Here is a 26,572-nt window from a genome sequence, read left to right as displayed (position 1 = left end):
GCCCAAAACTTATTCATTATTATGACGATGCCAGGTTTTGACGATGTATGAACGATTTGTTTGTTTTGTTTTATTAGAATTATAGTACCCTTTTTTGCGTCGTAATTTGTATTTTTAATTTATTATTTTATTAATTCAAAAGAGGGTACTATAATTTCATTCTATGAATTAGATTATCATTCAAGGCATGCATCTCCATATATGCTACTTGATCTGAATTTGATCAGCCATATCATTTTAAAATCAATTCCCAATTTAGTGAAAAATGTAAACATGAAGTTTTAGTCAGAATTTGAAATCGAAATTTGAAGTTGAAGTTCGTACAAAAGTGGAAATGGATATGCTTTAATAAGGTTCACGTTATAATGGCAGTGTTTGATTATCAATGGTATTGCTATCCTTGTCTATCATTCAACAAAGCGGAGAGTGCTATCTCTTTCTCGCTTTGCTTTGTTGTCAGATCGTCTTTTATCAATGTAGAATTGATAATTGACAAAATATCACATCTTGGTTATGAAAATTCATTATGAAATAATTGAAAAATGTAATTTCTTGCTCAATAAAATATGATTGATTATTTTAAACGAGAATGACCCGTTAATATTACATCAATAAACCTGTATCAGCTACCGTCTATAGACGGCATTGACTACACAGAGGTTCTGCAACGTTTTTCTCCTATCTTTCTCTACTGCCATTATAACGTGGACCACACTATAGTGCTACAATTGGTTCATAGTTTATCATGTTTTTTCAAAGCTGACAAACGATTTGGCAACGATGCGGTGGTTAAAAAGGCTAGGGCTTGCTGCCTCGTCTAGTGACAGACCCCAGATATACATATTGTATATATAGGTTGACCCACAGATATCTTGTGATTATTTATATTTCTACAATTTTAAAAACAATCTGGTAACGTTGCAGAGCTGGAAAAGAATAGCGCTATCTGCCTTGTGGAATGATAGACAAGGATAGCAACACTAATGCTCATCAAATACTGCCGTTATAACGTGGACCTCACTATGCAATAATTAGTGTTCGAAATATCAACACAATATGATGCAGTATCATCTTATCTTAATACACACCACATAATTGATACAAAACAGGATGGAGCTATCTGCTTTGTCGAATGATAGACAAGGATAGCAACACTAATGCTCATCAAATACTGCCGTTATAACGTGGACCTCACTTAAGCAATAATTAGTGTTCGAAATATCAACAATATGATGCAGTATCATCTCATCTTGATACACAACACCATAATTTGATACAAAACAGGATGGAGCTATCTGCTTTGTCGAATGATAGACAAGGATAGCAACACCAATGTTAATCAAATTCTGCCACTATAACGTGGACCTCACTATAGATGCCCACATACCCCAATTCACGAAAACTTGAGATAAGACATTTGTAAAATTTCTACATTCTCACATTCTATAGAATATTATAATACTCACATTTTTATTGACAGATCTCCGTTCGCGAACTCCAATCCTGTTTTCTCCTTGATTTGTACTGAAAAGCAGAAAATTTATGTGAATTTATAATAATCTCATAATATCTAACTTGGGAATAGTATCTATAGTGAGGTCCACGTTATAATGACAGTATTGATCAACTTCGGTTTTGCTATCCTGTCTATCATTCGACAAAGCAGATAGCTCTATCCTGTTATGTACAAATTATGGTGTTGTGTATCAAGTTGAGATGATACGGTGGTACTATCCTTTTCTAGGTCAACAACGATGACATTTATGTTTTTGACAGTGTAGAAATATAAAATTAATTTATGCAGAGAATTGGCATCGCTATTCTTCTATCTTTATCCACTGCCATTATAACGTGGACCACACTATATATATAATAATATACATTATCAACTAGCAGGTCACCTGTGCTTCGCAAGGGTCTAATTTAAAACCTGACCTACTGAAATCTTGAAGAACCGAAAATAGGCCTATAATCATCCTCAATCTATATATATATAAAAGCGAAATGGCACTCACTCACTGACTGACTGACTCACTCACTCACTCACTCACTCACTCACTCACTCACTCACTCGCATAACTAAAAATCTACCGGACCAAAAACGTTCAAATTTGGTAGGTGTATGTTCAGTTGGCCCTTTAGAGGCGCACTAAGAAATCTTTTGGCAATATTTTAACTCTAAGGGTTGTTTTTAAGGGTTTAAAGTTCGTCTTTTAGCATGTATTCTTCTTCTCCCAATCTCTTAATTATAATTGAAATTTCCATATATATGTTACTATAGAACTATAATCTAGATAGAGTACCTCTTCGAAACAGTTGTTAACTGGCAACTAATTAATAATTTTGTCAGGTTGGCATTAAGTTGAGTTGACTTTGTTAGGTTGGCACCAAGTTGAAGATTAAATGCATTATCGCAAAAAATTGATTGGGCACTGCTACTTTAATCCTGGGAAATATATATACTAGCAGTCAGGCTCGCTTCGCTCGCCATATCCGTTTGGCCAGCCGTTTAGTCTGGACCCCCGACTGGATCGTCCTAACATATGATAAGAATGCTCAAATGAAAAATGCAGGCGAGCGAAGCGAGCCTGCTGATCTCATTCTTGGACGATCCAGTCGGGGGTCCAGGGGGCGGAGCCCCCTGGCCAGACGGATATGGCGAGCGAAGCGAGCCTGACGGTTAGTAAATTATAAATTTATATTGAAAATTTCAAATTAATCAGTTGAGTAGTTGAGACATGATGATGCGTACTGTAATCATGAATTTTGTATCTGTATAAGCCAGTTCTTTCCTTCTATCATATTTAGTTAAAATTTAAATGTTTGAAAATAATAGTCTGAACAAGATAAAAGCTGGGAAAGGATTCTATCAATTCAAAAAATAAAAGCCCATTAAAGTATCATACACATGTCATTTGGGGAAAGCTTTAATATAAATAATGTGATGTCATTCTATATAAATTTGGGAGAGAAATAATAGTTCAAGACTTCTTTTTATTCTCTTAATTTTATTCAAATTTTAGTGGCATTTGTACAAATAAATGACGATTAAAGTCAATATCGTTCTTAGAATTACAAGTTCTAAAAAATAACTCAGAGCAGAATTTTTAAAACTGTTTCGAAGTAGAAAGATAATAAAATAGGTGTTTCCCTTTATAGTATTCTGCAATAACATTCTATTAATTTCCCCCATAAGACTACAAAAATTATTGAATAAAAATAGCCTACTTGAAATAATCAATTACCTTGAATTATCAATGCAATTATAAATCAAGAGACAAATTTCCAGGATAAGCAGAAAAATTTTCCTCCCGTCCATTTTACAGAAACAATATGAAACTATAATATTCTGCCAGCTTGAAACAAGAATAAATTTCCAATGTTGACATTAACTTATGAGATGTCTTTGTATGATGAGTGACTAATATTTAATAATAACTAAGATGATATCTGAAACTCCGAATATTGAGCGATAACCCAGACAAGTTCACCGTTCAGTGATAGCAGTGATAAGAACACAGACTACAAAGCGGGTCACGCAGTCTTTAGAAGTGTAAGGAATTGACTGTCGGCCATTGAAGAGAGCCTATGGTGAGAGTGAGGTATATTATTGAAACATAATAAGGTGAGGTCCAGGTTATAATGTTTGTGTAGGAAGATAGGAGAAAAGGGTTGCCAGATCTCAGCCTTGCCACCCAAACAGCTCATACTGGTATATATCTGATCAATTTAACTGTTCATTATTGTTGAAAATAATTAATCATATTTTATTTGTCAAGAAAATATATTTTTCGTGTAGTTGAGAAGTTGATATTGTGGTAATTATTCATATTGAATGAAAAAGACTAAGAAATTGTCAAAAACGACAGATTTATTGATACTTAGAAAGACTAGTTTCGTTTATTACACCATTGTCAATCTCTGATAAACTCAGAGATGGTGTAATAACTGAAACCGGTCTATCTAAGTATCAATAAATCTGTGGTTTTTGACAATTTCTTAGTCTTTTTCATTCAAAAAATATTTTGTAAAGATGCGATTATAAATTTTCATGATTGAGATAAAATATTTTGTCAATTGGTTGAATTTCCACATTGTTGATAAAAGATGTGGCAACATCGCAATGCGTGAAAGAGATAGCGCCATCTGCTTTGTTAAGCGATAGACAAAGATAGCAACACCATTGCAAATCACACACTGCCATTATAACGTGGACCTCACTATAGATGATAAAGAATCTACAGTGAGGTCCACGTTATAATGACAGTGGAGAAAGATAGGAGAACAATGTTGCCGAATGCCGATCCTCTGTCTTGCCAATGCCTTCTATAGACGGTAGCTGATACAGGTTTATTAATAAAACAGAATAAAACTTGTAGCACTCTTTATTTATTAAAAAAATTAAAATAGTTGAACTTGAAATAGTTGATTTTAAGTTTTTTAATAAATAAAGGGTGCTACAAGTTTTATTTTGATTTATTAATTTAAAAGCAGCCCATTTCAAGAAGTGTTTTATAAAATAGGTTATTAATGTAATATTAACTGTTCATTCTCGTTTAAATGATCAATTATATTTTATTAAGCTAGGAATTCTATTTTTAAATTATTCCATAATTGAGATGAAGTATTTTGATAATTAATTATTGATTCTACATTGTTAAAAGACGATCTGGCAAGACGAGCAAACAAGAAAGAGACAGCGCTATCCGCTTTGTTGAATGATAGACAAGGATAGCAATAACATTACTAATCAAACACTGCCATTATAACGTGGACCTCACTTCAGTCTATTCATCATCTTATCAATTTCAGACCAAAAAAAAAATCGTATTTATGTTTAGACCGAGGGAAGCCGAGTGGTGGCAAGGCTGTCAGCTGTCTGCAACACTTGCTCAAGCTTTTGACTTGCTTGTCCCGACTCGGCGAGTGTGAAGCACCGGAGTAAAAATTACAAACAATGGAAGGATCTCAGATCGGCTAGATTTCATTTTGTCTGATTGGTAAATTAGATGAACATAACCTCAAAAGTTTCTGTTCCAATGGATTTGAAATTTAAAAGTGAAATCGTAGATAAGGATTTTGAATTCAAATGCCAATTCGATATGCTAGTATTTATAATTCGAAATAGATTTTGATAGTTTTGGATAATCAACACAAATTACAAAAAGGTATCTGAACAGCTGATTCTAGCTCAATTGAATTCTAGAGTCAATGAACGTCAACCGTTCACAGTTCTGTGCTCATTAATTAATTACATATTTGTACTTCTTATCAATTTTTCATGAATTTCAATTTATCAATAACCTATTTACTATAGAATTCCAACAAAAAACCTCAAGGTTAGTATAGTATCTTTGTGTAACTCTGTAATAATGATTTAAGAAAGAATTGGCAATGTTTTGACATAGGGCCTAGACCTTGCTAAAACAAAACTCTAATATTTACAAATATTTATTGTCTCCTATTTAATATTTTTAAAATACAATCAATTAAAGAAAGTAATCTCCCTTTGATCAATGATTAATTTTCTTGTCTTACAAGCTGACGCTTTTTGTAATGAATATAACAGAACACAATAACATAACCTAACTTTTAATCATGTACCGTACCAGAGAAAACTCCTATAGGCTTCCTAATTAATTCTGTTTCTGTTATTAATTCTGTGACCGTACTAAGCTACTGAGACTTGAAACAAATATTATTCAATAATTTTCTTCTCTATTTAGATACTTTTAGATAAACTCCAATTCACTAATAGCGTGGTAGTAAAATTATCTTCAAATTGTCATATTATTGGTTGATTGTAAGCTTTGATTATTTTGAAAGGTTAGACTACTGTTCGTAGACTAGAAACTTTTATTACCCTAAACATTTTTGATACAGAACAGAAATTATAAGTTATCATTATTATTTATAAATTGAGATAAAAATTCAAATATTATAAAATAACATATGGAAGAAGTCAACAGACTAAATCCAAAACTGTCTCTCTACCAAATTTTCATTGAAATCTTCTACCTATAATAAAAAGAAGAATTTGCTTATACACGCGCGGGATAGGAAATTCATGAATGACGCATCATCACGTCTCAACTACTCAACTGATTACCTTGAAATTTTTCATAAAGATTGTTAATTTACCAAGGATGGTTATAAGTCTATTTTAAATTCTCCAAGATTTCAGTAGGTCAATTCTATAATTAGACCATTGCGGAGCACGGGTTACCTGCTAGTAATATTCATAAAGATAAGGTATTATTCTTCTTCTCAGACATTTCCCAATCGGGGCACAACCTCCGTAAACAAAGCCATAGTGCATTCTGATGACGTCAGTACAGGTAGGGCTCCTACACCAATAAAAACACTACCTAGTTGATATAGATCAGCTGAAAACAACAAATGTTTATTTGTGTTGGAGCCCTACCTGTGCTGACGTCACCAGAATGCACTATGGGCATAATAGTGGTTGGTGTCCGCGTTTCGGGTCAGTCACTTCCATTATAAAGATCCTATACTATTAAACGAGCAACTTCTGTTTATAAGATTGTATTTCACCGGATCTCGAAAACGGCTCTAACGATTCTCACGAAATTCAGAACATAGTAGGTTTATAATATAAAGATTCGATTGCACTAGGTCTCAATCCTGGGAAAAATCACTGAAGGACATAAAAAGGATAATTATTATTCATCCTTGGAAAAACAGCTGATAATAATTATTCTGTCGTCTGTTGGTGATGGAAGTGAGTAAGCGAGTTCATGTGTGTGGGACTGTGTCAGAATTATGACTCAGCTGTTGAACTTTTGTAATCATTCAATCAGGTACTTAGTGCCGGTTGCAAAAAAGCCGGGTTATTTTCAATCCTGATTAATTCCAGTAGATCCTTTTTTTTGAAATGGCATTCTCTGATTTGTTCAGGTGAAGTTAATCAGGATAAAATTTAACCGCTTTTTGTGCTTTTGTGCAACTGGGCCTTTGTGTGAGGGAAATTTTTGCATTCTCGGGAATAATCTCAATTTACTGTGATTAAATAGAACATTTCTGTATGAATGTTATTATAATTTCTTCTTTCGTAATAAATTGCTATGCTTTTGTACTCCAGAGCGAAGCTCGGTCCTCGATATTATGGTATTATAGAATATAATATTCTATGCAATTAGGCCTATTGGGAAAACATTTTGAAATAATTGATATATTTGAAATGTTTTATTGTTCAGAGGGATTGAATTATTTATAATTCAAAATAATGTATGAAGAGGAGATTCTGTAGAAAAAGAAGCGCCATGGATGGGCTTTAGCAGCAGGACTTCTGGAACCAACCGGTGTCATACAAGTAAGTTATCTTAGTGTGGTCCACGTTATATGGCAGTATTTGATTAACATTGGTGTTGCTATCCTTGTCTATCATTCCACAAAGCAGATGGCTCTATCCTGTTCTGTAACAAATTAAGGTGTTGTGTATCAAGTTGAGGTGATACTGTATCATATTGTGGTGATACTGTATCATATTGTGATTGTTCTTGTTCTATAGTGTGGTCCACGTTATAATGGCAGTGCCCCCTGTGGATTGGGGGAGCTTTGAGTCGAACATCGTACTCAAGAATGTATTGAAAACCAGAATTCACCCACAGTATCCCTGCTTGTCGTAGGAGGCGACTAAAAAGGACCCCAAGGCAACTTCATATTGCCGCCTTGCCTGCAAACCCACGGGATCTGCACTATCAGGGCACTTTTGGAGGGGCAAAAAGAAAAACCCAAGAGACAAGAGATTGATTGATGATTGAGTACTTTATTCATGTAGATTACAATATATACTGGCTTATACACTTATATCAATAGCTACAATACAGCAAAATTATAGATGAATTTACATAATATAGACTAAGAAAATAATTATTGAAAGTATATGATAGAAAAGTAATTTGTAATATAATAACTATGGATAATTATATTGTTATGCATCTACATAAATTGGCGGAGCTTTGGACATATCAATGTTCATTCTTCGGAAGAATATTAAAAATATCCTCCCCACTAACTCTCTACCAAATAAGAGATGGGTGAAAGTCTAGGTACGAATGCGGGTCAAGAGGGTGGCGGGCGCGGGCTCCCTATGGGCAGTTTGACGTCCCTCTTTCAGCGGAAGGACCTACAAAAGACCAGGAGTGGAACTCACGTAGGTCACGAGTTTTGGATGGAGAGACCAAACTTCACCACGCTCAAAGAAGGGCGGCCATTTAGGCAGAACTTCTTGGGAGAGGTGAGCCTTTGACCTGCGAAGTTTCGGAGGGAAAAACCCCATGAGACTGATTGATTGATTGAGTACTTTATTTATGTAGATTACAATATATACAGGGTCTGTATAATAAGAAACCGGACTGACCTCAGGAAATTTTTTATTGGCAAAATATGTACAAATTGTCTTCAGAAATCTTCAAAGTAGTCCCCATTAGAGTCTATAACACGCTGATACCGGATTTTCCAATCCCTGAACGCTCCTTGGAAGTCGGCAACCTCTATGCTGTCTAGAGCCCTCGTCGAGGCACGTTGAACGTTTTCCAGAGCCCTGAACCGCGTCCCCTTAAGTTGTCTCTTGATCTTGGGGAACAAAAAGAAGTCCGGTGGTGCCATATCCGGGCTGTGAGGAGTTTGTGGCAACGTTACCCTCGACTGTTTGGCCAACTGCTCGGTGACGAGCAGGCAGGTGTGCGACGGAGCATTGTCGTGATGGAGAATTCACGAATCGTCAATCCCCGGACGGACTCGATAAAACCGGGCGGTTAGTCGACGGAGCACCTCTCTGTAGTACTGGCTGTTCACAAAGAAAGTACACAAATTAGTACTGGCCGTTCACAGGCCAAACTGTAAACGCCAGTACTACAGAGAGGTGCTCCGTCGACTAACGCCCGGGTTCATCGAGTCCGTCGGTGATTGCCGATTCGTGAATTCTCCATCACGACAATGCTCCGTCGCACACCTGCCTGCTCGTCACCGAGCAGTGTGGCCAAACAGTCGAAGGTAACGTTGCCACAACCCAAAGTTAGTAGACAGAAGGTTGGTCACTCATCTATAGTATTTTCGTTGAAATGCAATTGGAGTGGGGGAACTGCAGCCGTGACGTAGGCTGTAGTACAGAGTAGGCAGAATATCGCATTCTTGAAAATCATATGGTGTCGTATAGTCAAATTATATAACACAAACATTTTCTGACATGCAATCTTTCTGTTTCTGCTTTACAATAATTATTAAAACATTTGAATAATACAAGCATTTTGCCATATGAAAGCAAAAACCCCACCTCCTAACTTCCCTTTCAAACCTTAAGGTTCTTCATCTTCTAGGTCGTGTTTATATTTTGTAGTTTGGCTATACATCAGCTTGTGAATTTCGGGGATGAGATATTTTGATTCTCGTAGAACATGTGCTCGATACCAGCATATGTTCAGTGCATTTACAATGAATGAAATTCATCGGTTATCGGGATCGGTTTATCGGTTATTGCAATGCATTGGTTTATCAAGTTTTTTTAAGGGTTAATCTGAAATTGTAATAGTATAACATTGTCTACTAACGCTTTTCCAGTTTATTAATTTTCGTGTAACGTTTTAGATTCATGAAAAACTTTCAACTTCATTGTATCATAAAAGTTGAATGAACTTGAAATATTTAACAACATCTTCAGATTCGGTGATTCATTCGCTATAAGTATGGAGAATTTTAAGTTGTAGGTCAATCTTGAGGAGATTAAACGACGATATATTTGAAGATACAGTGAATAAAATGTATGCTCAGTGTGGTTACTCTAGAACATTTTACTACACGTGACGTCACGCTGGCGATACCCCCACCACTTTGAATCAAACACCTGTGAGTGATCAACCTTCTGTCTACTAACGTTGGCCACAACCTACTCACAGCCCGGATATGGCACCACCGGACTTTTTTTGTTCCCCAAGATCAAGAGACATCTTAAGGGGGGACCCGGTTCGGGACTCTGGAAAACGTTCAACGTGCCTCGACGAGGGCTCTAGACAGCATAGAGGTTGCCGACTTCCAAGGAGCGTTCAGGGATTGGAAAATCCGGCATCAGCGTGTTATCTACTCCAATGGGGACTACTTTGAAGATTTGAGAAAAATTGTACATATTTTGCCAATAAAAATTTCCTGAGGTCAGTCCTATATTTTGTATTTTAAACCACTCTATCTTTTTAATTCAAATAAATTTTTTATTTCCGTAATTTTACTTAATTTAGTGGTTCTATAAGCTCTATTTTCTTTTCTATTGACATGTTTGCTGTACCTCGTTGGAACCCACTGCCGGCGCACAATTTGTTCTTTTACGGTAGTGCTATAATTATTTTTTTTTTTTTAATTTAGAATATTTATTTTATCAATTTGTATCATTTTATGGCAAATAAATGGATTGAATTTGAAATTCCTTTTGCATTGTACAGGAAGGAACTTTTCCCGACCCTGGAAAAGTGGGCTTTGATGGAAATATTGTGGTGAAAAGGGAAAATTGGATGACATGGAACCCTGTCAATGAGGATACTGCAGACCAATATCAGACACAGGTAAATATTTTTTTAATTTACTACAACAACTATATGAGGTCCACGTTATAATGGCAGTAGTTGATCAACATTGGTGTTGCTATCCTTGTCTATCATTCCACAAAGCAGATAGCTCTATCCTGTTATGTATCAAATATGGTGTTGTGTATCAAGTTGAGATGATACTGTATCATATGTGTTGATACTGTATAATGTTGTGGTGTTCTTGTTCTATAGTGAGGTCCACGTTATAATGGCAGTATTTGATCAACATCGGTGCTGCTATCCTTGACTATCATTCCACAAAGCAGATAGCGCTATCCTGTTTTGTATCAAATTATGGTGTTGTGTATCAAGTTGAGATGATACTGTATCATATTGTCGAACACAAATATTGCTATAGTGAGGTCCACGTTATAATGGCAGTATTTGATCAACATTGGTGTTGCTATCCTTGACTATCATTCCACAAAGCAGATAGCTCTATCCTGTTATGTATCAAATTATGGTGTTGTGTATCAAGTTGAGATGATACTGTATCATATTGTCCATATGTCTAACACTATATTGCTATATTGAGGTCCACGTTGTAATGGCAGTATTTGATCAACATTGGTGTTGCTATCCTTGTCTATCATTCCACAAAGCTGATAGCTCTATCCTGTTTTGTATCAAATTATTGTGTTGTGTATCAAGTTGAGATAATACTGTATCATATTGTCGAACACTAATTGCTATAGTGAGGTCCACGTTATAATGGCATTGTTTGATCAACATGGTGTTTCTATCCTTGTCTATCATTCCACAAAGCAGATAGAGTTATCTTTTCCACCTCCACAACGTTCCACATCGTTTACATTGTAGAAACATATAAATAATTGACAAAATATTCATCTCAATTATGAGAAGTAGTATTCAATTATTGAAAAATATATGTCATGACGAATCCTATTATTGACCGAGTGAAGTGAGGTCTAAGATTCAAGTCGACGGTTTGGCATTTCTCTTAATGTTAAATGTTTGAATGTTTATATGTTGCGCATTTACGGCGAAACGCGGTAATAGATTTTAATAAAATTTGACAGGTATGTTCCTTTTTAAATTGCACGTTGACGTATATACAAGGTTTTCGGAAATTTTGCATTTCAAGGATAATAAAAGGAAAAAGGAGGCCCTTCATACGCCAATATTAGAGTAAAAATCAGACTATAGAATTATTCATCATAAATCAGCTGTCTAGTGGACTATAATACTACCCGTTCAAAAACATCGAACATCTTGAAAATGTATCTTTCCAACAACGTTGTAGACAGTTGCAGCCAGACCTGATAACAGCGCTCACACTCACATTCCGGGACGATACGTCACGGTACGATAGAACAAAAAGCTAGGACATATAAGTTAGGACAATCCAGTCGGGGGTCCAGACTAAACGGCTGGCTAAACGGATATGGCGAGCGAAGCGAGCCTGACTGCTAGTAATATAATATTCCCAGTATTGAAGTAGCAGTGCCCAATCAATTTTTCCGCGATAAATGCATTTAAATCTTCAACTTGGTGCCAACCTAACAAAGTCAACTCAACTTAATGCCAACCTGACAAAATTATTAATTTAGTTGCCAGTTAACAACTGTTTCGAAGAGGTACTCTATCTAGATTATAGTTCTATAGTAACATATGATATGAAAATTTCAATTATAATTAAGAGATTGGGAGAAGAAGAATATACATGCTAAAAGACGAACTTTAAACCCTTAAAAACAACCCTTAGAGTTGAAATATTGCCAAAAGATTTCTTAGTGTGCCTCTAAAGGGCCAACTGAACATACCTACCAAATTTGAACGTTTTTGGTCCGGTAGATTTTTAGTTATGTGAGTGAGTGAGTGAGTCAGTCAGTCAGTCAGTCAGTGAGTGAGTGCCATTTCGCTTTTAATATATATAATATATATATATATATATATATATATATATATATATATATAATATATATAGATAAAAATAACAAGCGAAGCTCGGTGCCTCGATATTAAAATATAATAAATTATTTTCAACAAGAATGGGCAGTTAATATTACATCAGATATACAGGTATCAGCTTTCCTCTTATTTTTCTCAAACTTTATATTTCTCTTTTGTTTTCAGGCAGTTGAAGATGAAAATACTGGAGGAGGCAGTCTTGGGCTCATCCTAATGCTGCAAGTACAGGTGATTCTCACTCTGATTCCACTCATTTATTACTTTCTTGCCCTATTACCATAGGTAAGGAAAGTATTGCTTTCCGAAAAATAAGGTACCCAATTTCAACATTTCTATACATTTCAAGGTCACTGAGTCCGAAAAAGTGGTTTTTGGGTATTGGTCTGTATGTGTGTGTGTGTGTGTGTGTGTGTGTGTGTGTGTGGTGTGTGTGGTGTGTGTGTGTGTGTGTGTATGAGTGTATGTGCGTCTGTGTACACGATATCTCATCTTCAATTGACGGAATGACTTGAAATTTGGAACTTAAGGTCCTTTCACTATAAGGATCCGACACGACAATTTCGATCAAATGCAATTCAAGATGGCGGCTAAAATGGCGAAAAGTTGTCAAAAACAGGTTTTTTCGTGATTTTCTCGGAAACGGCTCCAAGATTTTTGATCAAATTCATACCTAGAAAAGTCATTGATAAGCTCTATCAACTGCACAAGTCCCATATCTGTAAAAATTTCAGGAGGTTCGCCCCATCAATGCAGATAGATTTCCAATTATCAGGCTTCAGATACAATTGAAACGAAAAAAATCAAGTGGAGTAGATTGAGCATGAAAATCTCTACAATTAATGTTCAGTAACATTTTCACCTAAAATTGAGAATAAGCTATAAATTCGAGAAAATGTGATTATTCAATTGCAAATTATTGTTGATTCTATTAAATCATTCACTATGAAGAGATAGCAGACCTCATGTGTGTCTCCAGCGTTATTGCCCTGTCACCAGCTGGCTCAAATCTTTGAATAGTAGACTTGAGATGCGCGGGAACACTAGCGTCAGGTGATCAATTTTCATAACGGCAAGGAAAGTTGTGTGAGTGCGCCACACCAGATTTTTTTATACAAGCTTGCCCGGCGAACTTCGTACCGCCAAATAGTCAATGTATCTCATGTCACACTTGAATTTATTTGGTGAATCATGAATTTTTATCTGACAATCAATATTTCCATTTACATCTCATACGGACTTCCTATGTGCTTAGTCATGCAGCATTTATTATTCCAAAAATCTGGTGTGGCGCACTCACACAACTTTCCTTGCCGTTATGAAAATTGATCACCTGACGCTAGTGTTCCCGCGCATCTCAAGTCTACTATTCAAAGATTTGAGCCAGCTGGCGACAGGGCAATAACGCTGGAGACACACATGAGGTCTGCTATCTCTTCATAGTGAATGATTTAAGAGAATCAACTAATTTGCAATTGAATAATCACATTTTGGAATTTAAAGCTTATTTTCAATTTTAGGTGAAAATGTTACTGAACATTAATTGTAGAGATTTTCATGCTCAATCTTTTCCACTTGAAACTTTTTGTTTAAATTGTATCTAAAGCCTGATAATTGGGAATCTAAAATCAAACTTTGCATAGATGGGGCGGAGCTCCTGAATTTTTTACATATATGGGACTTGTGGCAGTTGATAGAGCTTATCAATGACTATTTTAGGTATAAATTTGATCAAAATCGTTGGAGCCGTTTTTGAGAAAATCGCGAAAAACCCAGTTTTTGACAACATTTTACCATTTTATCCGCCATCTTGAATTGCATTAGATCGAAATTGTTTGTGTTGGATCCTTATATTGTAAGGACCTCAAGTTCCAAATTTCTAGTCATTCCGTTAATTGGGAGATGAGATATCGTGTACACAGGACACACATGCACTCATACACACACACACACACACACACGCACACACACGCACACACACGCACACACACACAACACACACACACACACACACACACACACCACACACACACACACACACACAGCTGTGTGTTGTTCATATAGCAATCGTTAATTACTGAAGAATGACAGACTGAATTGAATTGTTCTTTGAATTTAGCTTAGCTAATATTCATCCTAAAATGAGATGGAAAGAATATGGAATTCTGTGTGATTCATCGTACATCGCATATTTCCTGGACCATCTATTGACAATCAACAACTATGAAAACATTAAATTCATCTCTGAAACACCGATTTAACCTACCGGTATCCATTTTTTTAATTCAACACTTTACTGATAGATATTAATACCACTTGATTGAGAATATGTTGCTATGTCGGAATAATAAATGCTGCATGACTAAGCACATTTTGGTAGAGAGTTAGTGGGGAGGATATTTTTAATATTCTTTCCGAAGAATGGACATTGATATGTCCAAAACTCGCCAATTTTATGTACAGCTAACAATATGATTATTATCTATAGTTATTATATTACAAATTGCTTTTTCATATTATATACAGTTCAATAATTATTTTCTTAGTCTATATTATGTAAATTCATCTATAATTTTGCTGTATTGTGAGCTATTGTATATAAGTGTATAAGCCAGTATATATTGTAATCTACATAAATAAAGTACTCATCAATCAATCACATAGGAAGTCCGTATTGAGATGGAATGAAAATATTGATTGTCAGATAAATTTCATGATTCACCAAATAAAGTCAAGTGTGACATGAGATACATTGACTTATGGCGGTACGAATTTCGTCGGGTAAGCTAGTTTATATGTATAGACGACCAGGTATTTGTCTTGTATTGATTTTCCAAGGAAATAAACTACTGTCTCTATCTATCTATCTATCTAATTCATTTCCAGAATCATCCACGTCCAAACCACGTGACAAATGGACGAAAGGCGGGCCCCTCAACAAAAACCCGACAGAAGTCTCCGCGAAACTGTCGGAGCTGGCCGAACGGTTCGCCTGCACAATGTGTGACTTCCGAACGGCGGCGCTGGCCAAGTTGCGCTGCCATTTACGGCTGCACGTCTCACCAGGCAACCAACTGCGCCACTGTCCCTACTGCGCCTACAACACACTGCACGCGAACACACTGCGCGCACATGTGCGAACGCACACTGGAGAGAGACCGTTCAAGTGCAACCAGTGTGACTACAGCACTTCGTACAGGTGAGGGAGAAGATCTGTATCAAATTATGGTGTTGTGTATCAAGTTAAGATGAAGTTTTGTATCAATTCATGGTGATGTGTATCAAGTTAGGATGACTCTGTATCATATTGTGTTGATACTGTATCATTTATGGTGATATAGAGGGAAGATAGCAAAAGAAGATATCCCATGGTTTGTAGAATTCATTCAGTTTGGAAGTTTTGTATCAGATTATGGAGCTGTGTATCATATTGCGTTGATACTATATAATATTGTGTTGATACTGTATCATATTGTGTAGATTATGTATCATTTGTGGTGATATGCCATGGTAAAGGACCGTTATGTTAGCAATGTGAGTGTTACTTAGCCGATAGTCCTAGTAGTTGTTTTTGGTGAAGCTATGTGACGCTGGTAGTCTCTCATACTGTGCCTTCTTACACTCTTACACTCCCAACAACACACTAATAATAGACAGTGTATAGGGTGTCTATGTTGCAAATGTGAGTGTTAACTGAAGCCGATAGTCCTAGTAGTTGTTTTTGGTGAAGCTATGTGACGCTGGTAGTCTCTCATACTGTGCCCTTCTTACACTCTTACACTCCCAACAACACACTAATAATAGACAGTGTATAGGGTGTCTATGTTGCAAATGTGAGTGTTAACTGAAGCCGATAGTCCTAGTAGTTGTTTTTGGTGAAGCTATGTGACGCTGGTACCTCTCATACTGTGCCCTTCTTACACTCTTACACTCCCAACAACACACTAATAATAGACAGTGTATAGGGTGTCTATGTTGCAAATGTGAGTGTTAACTGAAGCCGATAGTCTAGTAGCTGCTTTGGCCGGAAAGTAAGAAAATAGGTCTGTAAAATGGATTAATAAATAATAATTATTATTTGCCCCCCTATTAAAATTCCTGGTCAGAAACCATTCCCAATATTCACACAACATATTCCCAAAGTTTCATGCCGTTCTGTCAAGTAGTTTTCGAGTCTATTGGGAACAAACAGACATTCATTTTTATCTCTATATATAAAAAAATGAATGTCGGTTTGTTCCCAATAGACTCGAAAACTACTTGACAGAACGGCATGAAACTTTGGGAATATGTTGTGTGAATATTGGGGATGGTTTCTGACCAGAAATTTTAATAGGGGGCTAATAATAATTATTTATTAATTCATTTTACAGATCTATGTTTTTGAAATTTTAGGCCGAGTGGCTACTTATAATTTAGCATCTTAAGCTACCAGCTGTATAATAAACACGTCACCCTGTGATCTATTATTGTGTACAGGTATTAAAACGGTGGTTTGGAGTTGACGTTAGTGTACATTATTTGATTGGTATCAGCTGTAGATAATCGTTCCTTAGAAGACCTATACAAATAATTATTATCACTCCCCTATCATTGAGAAACTCATGAAAGAGAGTTGTTCATATAGCAATCATTAATTACTGAAGAATGACAGACTGAATTGAATTGTTCTTTGAATTTAGCTTAGCTAATATTCATCCTAAAATTGAAGATGGAAAGAATATGGAATTCTGTGTGATTCATCGTACATCGCATATTTCCTGGACCATCTATTGACAATCAACAACTATGAAAACATTAAATTCATCTTTGAAACACTGATTTAACCTACCGGTATCTATTTTTTTTTTAATTCAACACTTTACTGATAGATATTACTACCAATTGATTGATTGATTGATTGATTGAGTACTTTATTTATGTAGATTACAATATATACTGGCTTATACACTTATATACAATAGCTTACAATACAGCAAAATTATAGATGAATTTACATAATATAGACTAAGAAAATAATTATTGAACTGTATATGATATGAAAAAGCAATTTGTAATATAATAACTATAGATAATAATATTGTTATGCATCTACATAAATTGGCGGAGCTTTGGACATATCAATGTCCATTCTTCGGAAAGAATATTAAAAATATCCTCCCCACTAACTCTCTACCAAAATCTCCTCTATCAAAAATTGATTGAGAATATGTTGCAATGTCGGAATAATAAATCCTGCATGACTAAGCACATAGGAAGTCCGTATTGATATGTGAATGAAAATATTGATTGTCAGATAAATTTCATGATTCACCAAATAAAGTCAAGTGTGACATGAGATACATTGACTTATGGCGGTACGAAGTTCGCCGGGTAAGCTAGTTTATATGTATAGACTACCAGGTATTTGTCTTGTATTGATTTTTCAAGGGAATAAACTACTGTCTCTATCTATCTATCTAATTCATTTCCAGAATCATCCACTTCCAAACCACGTGACAAATGGACGAAAGGCGGGCCCCTCAACAAAAACCCGACAGAAGTATCCGCGAAACTGTCAGAGCTGGCCGAACGGTTCGCCTGCACAATGTGTGACTTCCGAACGGCGGCGCTGGCCAAGTTGCGCTGCCATTTACGGCTGCACGTCTCACCAGGCAACCAACTGCGCCACTGTCCCTACTGCGCCTACAACACACTGCACGCGAACACACTGCGCGCACATGTGCGAACGCACACTGGAGAGAGACCGTTCAAGTGCAACCAGTGTGACTACAGCACTTCGTACAGGTAAGGGAGAAGATCTGTATCAAATTATGGTGTTGTGTATCAAGTTAAGATGAAGTTTTGTATCAAATAATGGTGTTGTGTGTCAAGTTAGGATGACTCTGTATCATATTGTGTTGATACTGTATCATTTATGGTGATATAGAGGGAAGATAGCATAAGAAGATATCCCATGGTTTGTAGAATTCATTCAGTTTGGAAGTTTTGTATCAAATTATGGAGCTGTGTATCATATTGCGTTGATACTATATAATATTGTGTTGATACTGTAACATATTATTGTGTTGATACTGTAACATATTATTGTGTTGATTATGTATCATTTGTGGTGATATGCCATGGTAAAGGACCGTTTTGTTGCAAATGTGAGTGTTAACTGAAGCCGATAGTCCTAGTAGTTGTTTTTGGTGAATCTATGTGACGCTGGTAGTCTCTCATACTGTGCCCTTCTTACACTCTTACACTCCCAACAACACACTAATAATAGACAGTGTATAGGGTGTCTATGTTGCAAATGTAGTGTTAACTGAAGCCGATAGTCCTAGTAGTTGTTTTTGGTGAAGCTATGTGACGCTGGTAGTCTCTCATACTGTGCCCTTCTTACACTCTTACACTCCCAACAACACACTTATAAAGACAGTGTATAGGGTGTCCATGTTGCAAATGTGAGTGTTAACTGAAGCCGATAGTCCTAGTAGTTGTTTTTGGTGAAGCTATGTGACGCTGGTAGTCTCTCATACTGTGCCCTTCTTACACTCTTACACTCCCAACAACACACTAATAATAGACAGTGTATAGGGTGTCTATGTTGCAAATGTAGTGTTAACTGAAGCCGATAGTCCTAGTAGTTGTTTTTGGTGAAGCTATGTGACGCTGGTAGTCTCTCATACTGTGCACTTCTTACACTCTTACACTCCCAACAACACACTAATAATAGACAGTGTATAGGGTGTCTATGTTGCAAATGTGACTGTTAACTGAAGCCGATAGTCCTAGTAGTTGTTTTTGGTGAAGCTATGTGACGCTGGTAGTCTCTCATACTGTGCCCTTCTTACACTCTTACACTCCCAACAACACACTAATAATAGACAGTAGTCGACAGTAATCGGAGAAGGAATTTGCAACATAGACGACCTGACCTATCTTCTTTAGTCATCTTTTCTCTATGCTATCATTATAAATGATACATCTTCATCACATACGATACAGTATAATCACAATATGATACAATACTATCTCAACTAGATACATAACACCATAATTTGATACAAAACTTTGATTCAAACTTTGAATGAATCCTACAAACCATGGGATATCTTCTTATGCTCGTTTCTCTATGGAAATTTGGAACATGAATGCTTTATGTTCGCGTGCTGTTGATACAGCACAATATGATACAGTATCATCTCAACTTGGTACACAACACCATAATTTGATACAAAACTTCATCTCAGCTTGATACACAACACCAAATTTGTAAAAACTTCATCTCAACTTGATACACAATCATAATTGATACAAAACTTTCAAACTTCAAATGAATTCTACATACCATGATATCTTCTCATGCTATCTCTTCCCTAAGACCGATTATCATCTCAGCTTGATACACAACGCCAATAATTTGATACGTAACTTCATTCTAACTTGATACACAACACCATGATTTGACTTTTTGTGTAGTTGAGAAGTTGATATTGTGGTAATTATTCATATTGAATGAGAAAGAAAAAAGAAATTGTCAAAAAACCACTGATTTATTGATATATCAGAGATATTTATCATTGATATTATCAGTTTATCAGAGATTGACAATGGTGTAATAACCGAAACCGGTCTTTCTAATTATCAATAAATCAGTGGTTTTTTGACAATTTCTTTTTCTTTCTCATTCACCATGATTTGATACAAAACATGCAAACTTTAAATGTATTCTACAAACCATGGCATATCTTCTTATGCTATCTTTTCTCTATGATAGTACATAATATGGACCTTTATGTTATTATCATCTTTATTATTTAGTTGATGAATATACTGTGAATTAATAATAATAATAATAATAATATCGAGTGACCTGGCTGGCTCAGGTCTGGTGTCAGAGTTTTCAGGTCGCAACTGATCAATTTCAGGGCCTCTCACATCACCTAACCACTGCTTTTTTTACTGTGAATTGATTATATTATGATCAATCTATTTTATTCCTTCTGTTGATAGTACCACGCTGAAAACCCACATGCGGATCCACAGTGGAGAAAAGCCCTACAAGTGTCAGATATGTGACTACAGTTCTACCCAATCCACAAATCTACGCACCCATATGCGAATACATAGTGGAGAGAAACCTTACGAGTGCAACATATGTGAATACAGGTGAATACATTCCCCACTCCTCAACTTGCAATCATTTTTACTTTGCTTGCCCTATTACCATAGGTAAGGAAAGTATTGCTTTCCAAAAAAAATTAAGGTACCCAATTTCTAAATTTCTATACGTTTCAAGGTCCCCTGAGTCCAAAAAAGTGGTTTTTGGGTATTGGTCTGTATGTGTGTGTGTGTGTGTGTGTGTGTGTGTGTGTGTGTGTATGAGTGTATGTGCGTCTGTGTACACGATATCTCATCTCCCAATTAACGGAATGACTTGAAATTTGGAACGTAACGCCCTTACAATATAAGGATCCGACACGAACAATTTCGATCAAATGCGATTCAAGATGGCGGCTAAAATGGCAAAATGTTGTCACAAACAGGGGTTTTCGCGATTTTCTCGAAAACGGCTCCAACGATTCTGATTAAAGCTATGTGACGCTGGTAGTCTCTCATACTGTGCCCTTCTTACACTCTTACACTCCAAACAACACACTAATAATAGACAGTGTATAGGGTGTCTATGTTGCAAATGTGAGTGTTAACTGAAGCCGATAGTCCTAGTAGTTGTTTTTGGTGAAGCTATGTGACGCTGGTAGTCTCTCATACTGTGCCTTCTTACACTCTTACACTCCCAACAACACACTAATAATAGACAGTGTATAGGGTGTCTATGTTGCAAATGTGAGTGTTAACTGAAGCCGATAGTCCTAGTAGTTGTTTTTGGTGAAGCTATGTGACGCTGGTAGTCTCTCATACTGTGCCCTTCTTACACTCTTACACTCCCAACAACACACTAATAATAGACAGTGTATAGGGTGTCTATGTTGCAAATGTGAGTGTTAACTGAAGCCGATAGTCCTAGTAGTTGTTTTTGGTGAAGCTATGTGACGCTGGTAGTCTCTCATACTGTGCCCTTCTTACACTCTTACACTCTCAACAACACACTAATAATAGACAGTAGTCGACAGTAATCGGAGAAGAAATTTGCAACATAAACGACCTATCTTCTTAAGTTATCTTTTCTCTATGCTATCATTATAAATGATACATTTTCATCACATACGATACAGTATAATCACAATATGATACAATACCATCTCAACTAGATACATAACACCATAATTTGATACAAAACTTCATCTCAGATTGATACACAACATCATAAATTGATACAAAACTTAATCTCAGCTTGATACACAACATCATAAATTGATATAAAACTTCCAAACTTCAAATGAATTCTACAAACCATGATATCTTCTCATGCTATCTCTTCCCTAAGACCAATTAATTATCATCTCAGCTTGATACACAACGCCAACAATTTGATACGTAACTTCATTCTAACTTGATACACAACACCATGATTTGATACAAAACATGCAAAATTTAAATGAATTCTACAAACCATGGCATATCTTCTTATGCTATCTTTTCTCTAAGATAGTACATAATATGGGCCTTTATGTTATTGTCATCTTTATTATTTAGTTGATGAATATACTGTGAATTAATAATAATAATAATATCGAGTGACCTGGCTGGCTCAAGTCTGGTGTCAAGAGTTTTCAGGTCGCAACTAATCAATTTCAGGGCCTCTCACATCACCTAACGACTGCTTTTTTCACTGTGAATTGATTATATTATGATCAATCTATTTTATTCCTTCTGTTGATAGTACCACGCTGAAAACCCACATGCGGATCCATAGTGGAGAAAAGCCCTACAAGTGTCAGATATGTGACTACAGTTCTACCCAATCCACAAATCTACGCACCCATATGCGAATACATAGTGGAGAGAAACCTTACGAGTGCAACATATGTGAATACAGGTGAATACATTCTCCACTCCTCAACTTGCAATCATGTTTATATATATTTTTCCTCCACCTACTGTCAAAAGTACTTACTTTAATCCCTGAAACATGATACTAAAGTGTCACTTTTTCGCTCTCGGTACTAAAAAACAGAAAAACTCTCTAGGGAGTAAAAGTGACTCCATTTAAATAACATGGGAAGCATCTCTATTTTGAAAACGTACATTTGGAATAGGTCAGAAGGTCTAAGCTCAGATGAGGAAGCATATAGAGTAGTCATTAAACCAACTAAATTCAATACCTCAACCAGACATTTGATCGATATATAAAATTTATGTTTGTATGCTGAAATTATTATTACAAACTTCATATCACTATACTAAAAAAATGTATATATTATTTCTTTTATTCCATGTTATTCAAAATATCAGCCAACGAATATTACTTATTAACTAATCAAATTTGAAACGGGAACTTCATCATAGCTGTAGTTTTGGCTGTTATTGTTGTTACAACTTTAGCCGACAGATAGTGCTGTCGGAGGAGAACTGTGATTACAAGCCAGCTGTTTCTGTTTACTTTTTAGATTATGTTGTAACACATTGTTTAGTCACATACGTTTTTAAAAATTATTTTATTAGCAGTTTTTATAAAAATGTAGGTGAAGGAAAAATGTTGTGTATATCACAAGTGAAAAATGTTTTTTCTCCCTCAGGAAAATTGTTGCCCTCGGCTTCGCCTCGGGCTTCAAACTTTTCCCTCAGGGAGAAAAAACAGCACTTTTCACTCTAGATATACAAATAACTATTTTATTGATTCATACAAGTACATCATAAAAAATGATAGGGAGAGAAAAAATAAGGTAACGTTGTGCTATTCCTCTCCCAAATTTAGATAAGGTTACACATTGTTCGAATTGTACATCCTATTATATAAAGCGAGTAATTTCTGCATATTTATATCTGGTTATTTATGTTCAACGGATCTCGAAAACGGCTCTGACGATTTCCACGAAATTTGGAACATAGTAGGTTTATGATATAAAAATTCGATTGCACTAGGTCTCATCCTTGGGAAAACTCGCTGAACGACATTAAAAGGATAATTCATCCTTGGCTGAAACAGATGAGACTTCCGTCGTCTGTGGATAGTAAAAAGTGAGCGAGTGATTCTGAGGAAAATCAAAATATCGCATCCTCGAAATTCATAAGCTGACGTATAGCCAGCTGTAAAATATAAACACGATCATTTTAGAGAATTGTGTTCTGTTTATCAATAAATAAAAATAACGAGCGAAGCTCGGTGCCCCGATATTTTTAATTGTACATTTTTCTCATTCTCTCATAACATTTACAAGAAATTTCTGAAACTAACCATTTTATGAAATTGTAAAATGTCTAATATTTTCTGTTATTGGTGTAGTAGTTATAGTTTTCTTGGAAAATGAACAATATGAATTAATATTTATTATTAAACGAAAATCCAAATTAAATGCTGTAATTCACCCCGAAGACTTGTGCTACTGCAAATATTGACAACAGGGTAAACAGCTAGATGGATATACGATGAACGCTGCTATCCAGAGTTGTCAGTTTGGTGTAAGGGTAAGCATTCCTGACCGGCAATTAGGAGGTACTGGGTTCGATTCCCGGGCTGACAAATAATTCTTGATTAGTAGTGATCAACAAATTTCTATCTAGCTGTTTACCCTGTTGTCAATATTTGCAGTAGCAGAAGTCTTCGGGGTGAATTACAGCATTTAATTTGGATTTTCGTTTAATAATAATAATAATGTAGAAGACACATTATAAGAAATTTCTAAAACTAACCATGTATCTAATTGTAAACTGTACAATAATTGTATATCTAATTTTAGATACAATACTTTATTGTATACTTATATTATACTTTATTATACTTCTAACTCTATATTCATTGTATATATTGCAATGCTTACTATTTCTGAAAGCAAATCCGGAGAAAATGGAGTTGAGAAATGCAATTCATTCTTATAATACAAGATCCAATCTATGTAACTTGAAGCAGACTGCATAAAACTGATCAAAGTCCCTCGACTGTTGCAATTAAATTTATGAATAAGCTTCTTATTGAGGTGAGACAACTTAATCACAGGAGGTTCAAAAAGATTTTAGAAATATTTCTCTTGAAAACCCCCTTTTACTCTATTTATCGGCATGAAAATGAATGTAGAAGATTTCAATATTTAGAATTTATTAGTATTACTGTTATATGAATAGAATTAATATACCATACATGTTTTTATTGTAAATGTAGAAGATTTCAATATTAGAATTTATTAATATTACTGTTATATGGATAGAATTAATATACCATACATGTTTTTATTGTAAATGTGACTTTGTATTGTTTTTATTGACAGTATTTGTATTGACTGAGTGTTTTACTGTTATATTGAATGGCTTATATGTCAAATTGTGACATCCTGTTTTTTGGCTAATAAATTTATTTATTATTTATTATTTATTCATTGTATCAATAATTGTATCTACGTTTTCTGTAATTAACCTACCGTTAGTGGTCAGTCTAAATATATTTTAGAGCTGTGAATAACAAATACTGAGTAGGTTTTTGATTTTGTATTCAACTTTTTTAAATAAGTGCAATATTTCTAAAGTTTTCAATTTATTGTGATTCATTTAGAGTATAAAATCAACCTTCAAAATTCAAAATTTTAAATCATCATTTCAGGACCGAAAATCAAGTGACGAAGCAGTGTGTGACTATATAACCTTATCTTTTGGACAACATTAACATTTTATCAAAATTTTTGGAGAGAAATAGTACAGGCTCAGCCTAGTTTTTCCTCCAATGTCATAATTGTATTATGATTATAGTATTTTATACAATAAATAAATAAATAAATAAATAAATTGATGTAGTAGTTTGGGAAATGAACATTTATTTATTTTATATATTTTTGATTGGACAGATGCGTGGACTCCAGTACCCTGTTGAAACACATCAAGAGTCACACGGGCGAGCGAGCCGCGACTGAAAAGAAGAAGCCGAAAACGCTGACCTGTGAAGAGTGCGGCTACAAATGCGCCTACCAGGCCACCATGACAGTGCACATGCGCACACACACCGGAGAGAGGCCATACAAGTGTGAGCTGTGCGACTATGCATGCACACACATCACCAGCTACAAGAACCACATGCGCATGCACACGGGCGACAAGCCATACAAGTGTGCACAGTGCGACTTCAGCACCAGTCACTCGAGTCATCTGAAGAGGCATAGCAGACGGCACACGGGTGAGAGGCCCTATGTGTGTGACGTATGCAAGGCCGGCTTCACACAGAAGACGCATTTGGACAAGCATGTCAGGACTCAGCATAGGACAGACACTGTTCAAGCATAGAGAAGACATCCCATGATTTGTAAAATTCAACACAATATGATACACTATCATCTAAACTTGATACACAACACCATAATTTGATACAAAACTTCCTACTTTGAATGAATTCTACCAAAGACCTTAAAGATGCATAGACTCACATGCAGCGCTAGTGTCGTACTTGGAATTGAAATCCGCCATTGAGGCGGCAACCCATAAGATTATTACATACCAATGCCACCAATGCCTTTGTGATCTATAGTATTACAAATAAATAATATCTCGTGCTAAAATACCCCAATGGCGGCCTTCAATTTCAAGTAAGAGCTATCATTGGGAAGGCTTAGGCATTGTGGGTCTATATCTCTTTAAGGTCTTTGTTAGAATTCAATCAAAGTAGGAAGTTTTGTATCAAATTATGGTGTTGTGTATTAAGTTGAGATGATACTGTATCATATTGTGTTGATATGCCACGTTAAAGGACCGTTATGTTGCAAATGTGAGTGTTAACTGAAGCCGATAGTCGTAGTAGTTGTTTTTGGTGAAGCTAAGTGACGCTGGTAGTCTCTCATACTGTACCCTTCTTACACTCTTACACTCCCAACAACACACTAATAATAGACAGTGTATAGGGTGTCTATGTTGCAAATGTGAGTGTTAACTGAAGCCGATAGTCCTAGTAGTTGTTT

The 26,572-nt window shown here is 35.7% G+C and overlaps 1 protein-coding gene across 1 annotated transcript; it reads left to right on the top strand.

Moving 5' to 3' along the window:
• Positions 1 to 12,724: 12,724 nt before the first annotated feature.
• LOC111063525 (zinc finger protein 525) lies at positions 12,725 to 26,041 on the top strand. The gene is made up of 4 exons (XM_039440463.1): positions 12,725 to 12,758; positions 15,414 to 15,726; positions 20,529 to 20,684; positions 25,472 to 26,041. The coding sequence occupies exons 2-4, from the start codon at positions 15,527 to 15,529 to the stop codon at positions 25,902 to 25,904; spliced, it is 789 nt and encodes a 262-aa protein (XP_039296397.1). The 5' UTR covers positions 12,725 to 12,758; positions 15,414 to 15,526; the 3' UTR covers positions 25,905 to 26,041.
• Positions 26,042 to 26,572: the final 531 nt, after the last annotated feature.

The sequence above is a fragment of the Nilaparvata lugens genome, chromosome 14 (assembly GCF_014356525.2).
Source record: "Nilaparvata lugens isolate BPH chromosome 14, ASM1435652v1, whole genome shotgun sequence".
NCBI lineage: Eukaryota > Metazoa > Arthropoda > Insecta > Hemiptera > Delphacidae > Nilaparvata > Nilaparvata lugens.
This window is presented reverse-complemented; position numbering and strand designations above follow the sequence as displayed.

What these genes read in the sequence shown, in the direction of transcription:
- LOC111063525 (XM_039440463.1), top strand. Translation starts at nt 15,527, where the DNA reads ATGTGTGACTTCCGAACGGCGGCGCTGGCCAAGTTGCGCTGCCATTTA. An exon ending in GACTACAGCACTTCGTACAG is followed by an intron (nt 15,727 to 20,528) that starts GTGAGGGAGAAG and finishes TTCTGTTGATAG; the next exon opens with TACCACGCTGAAAACCCACA. An exon ending in TGCAACATATGTGAATACAG is followed by an intron (nt 20,685 to 25,471) that starts GTGAATACATTC and finishes TTGATTGGACAG; the next exon opens with ATGCGTGGACTCCAGTACCC.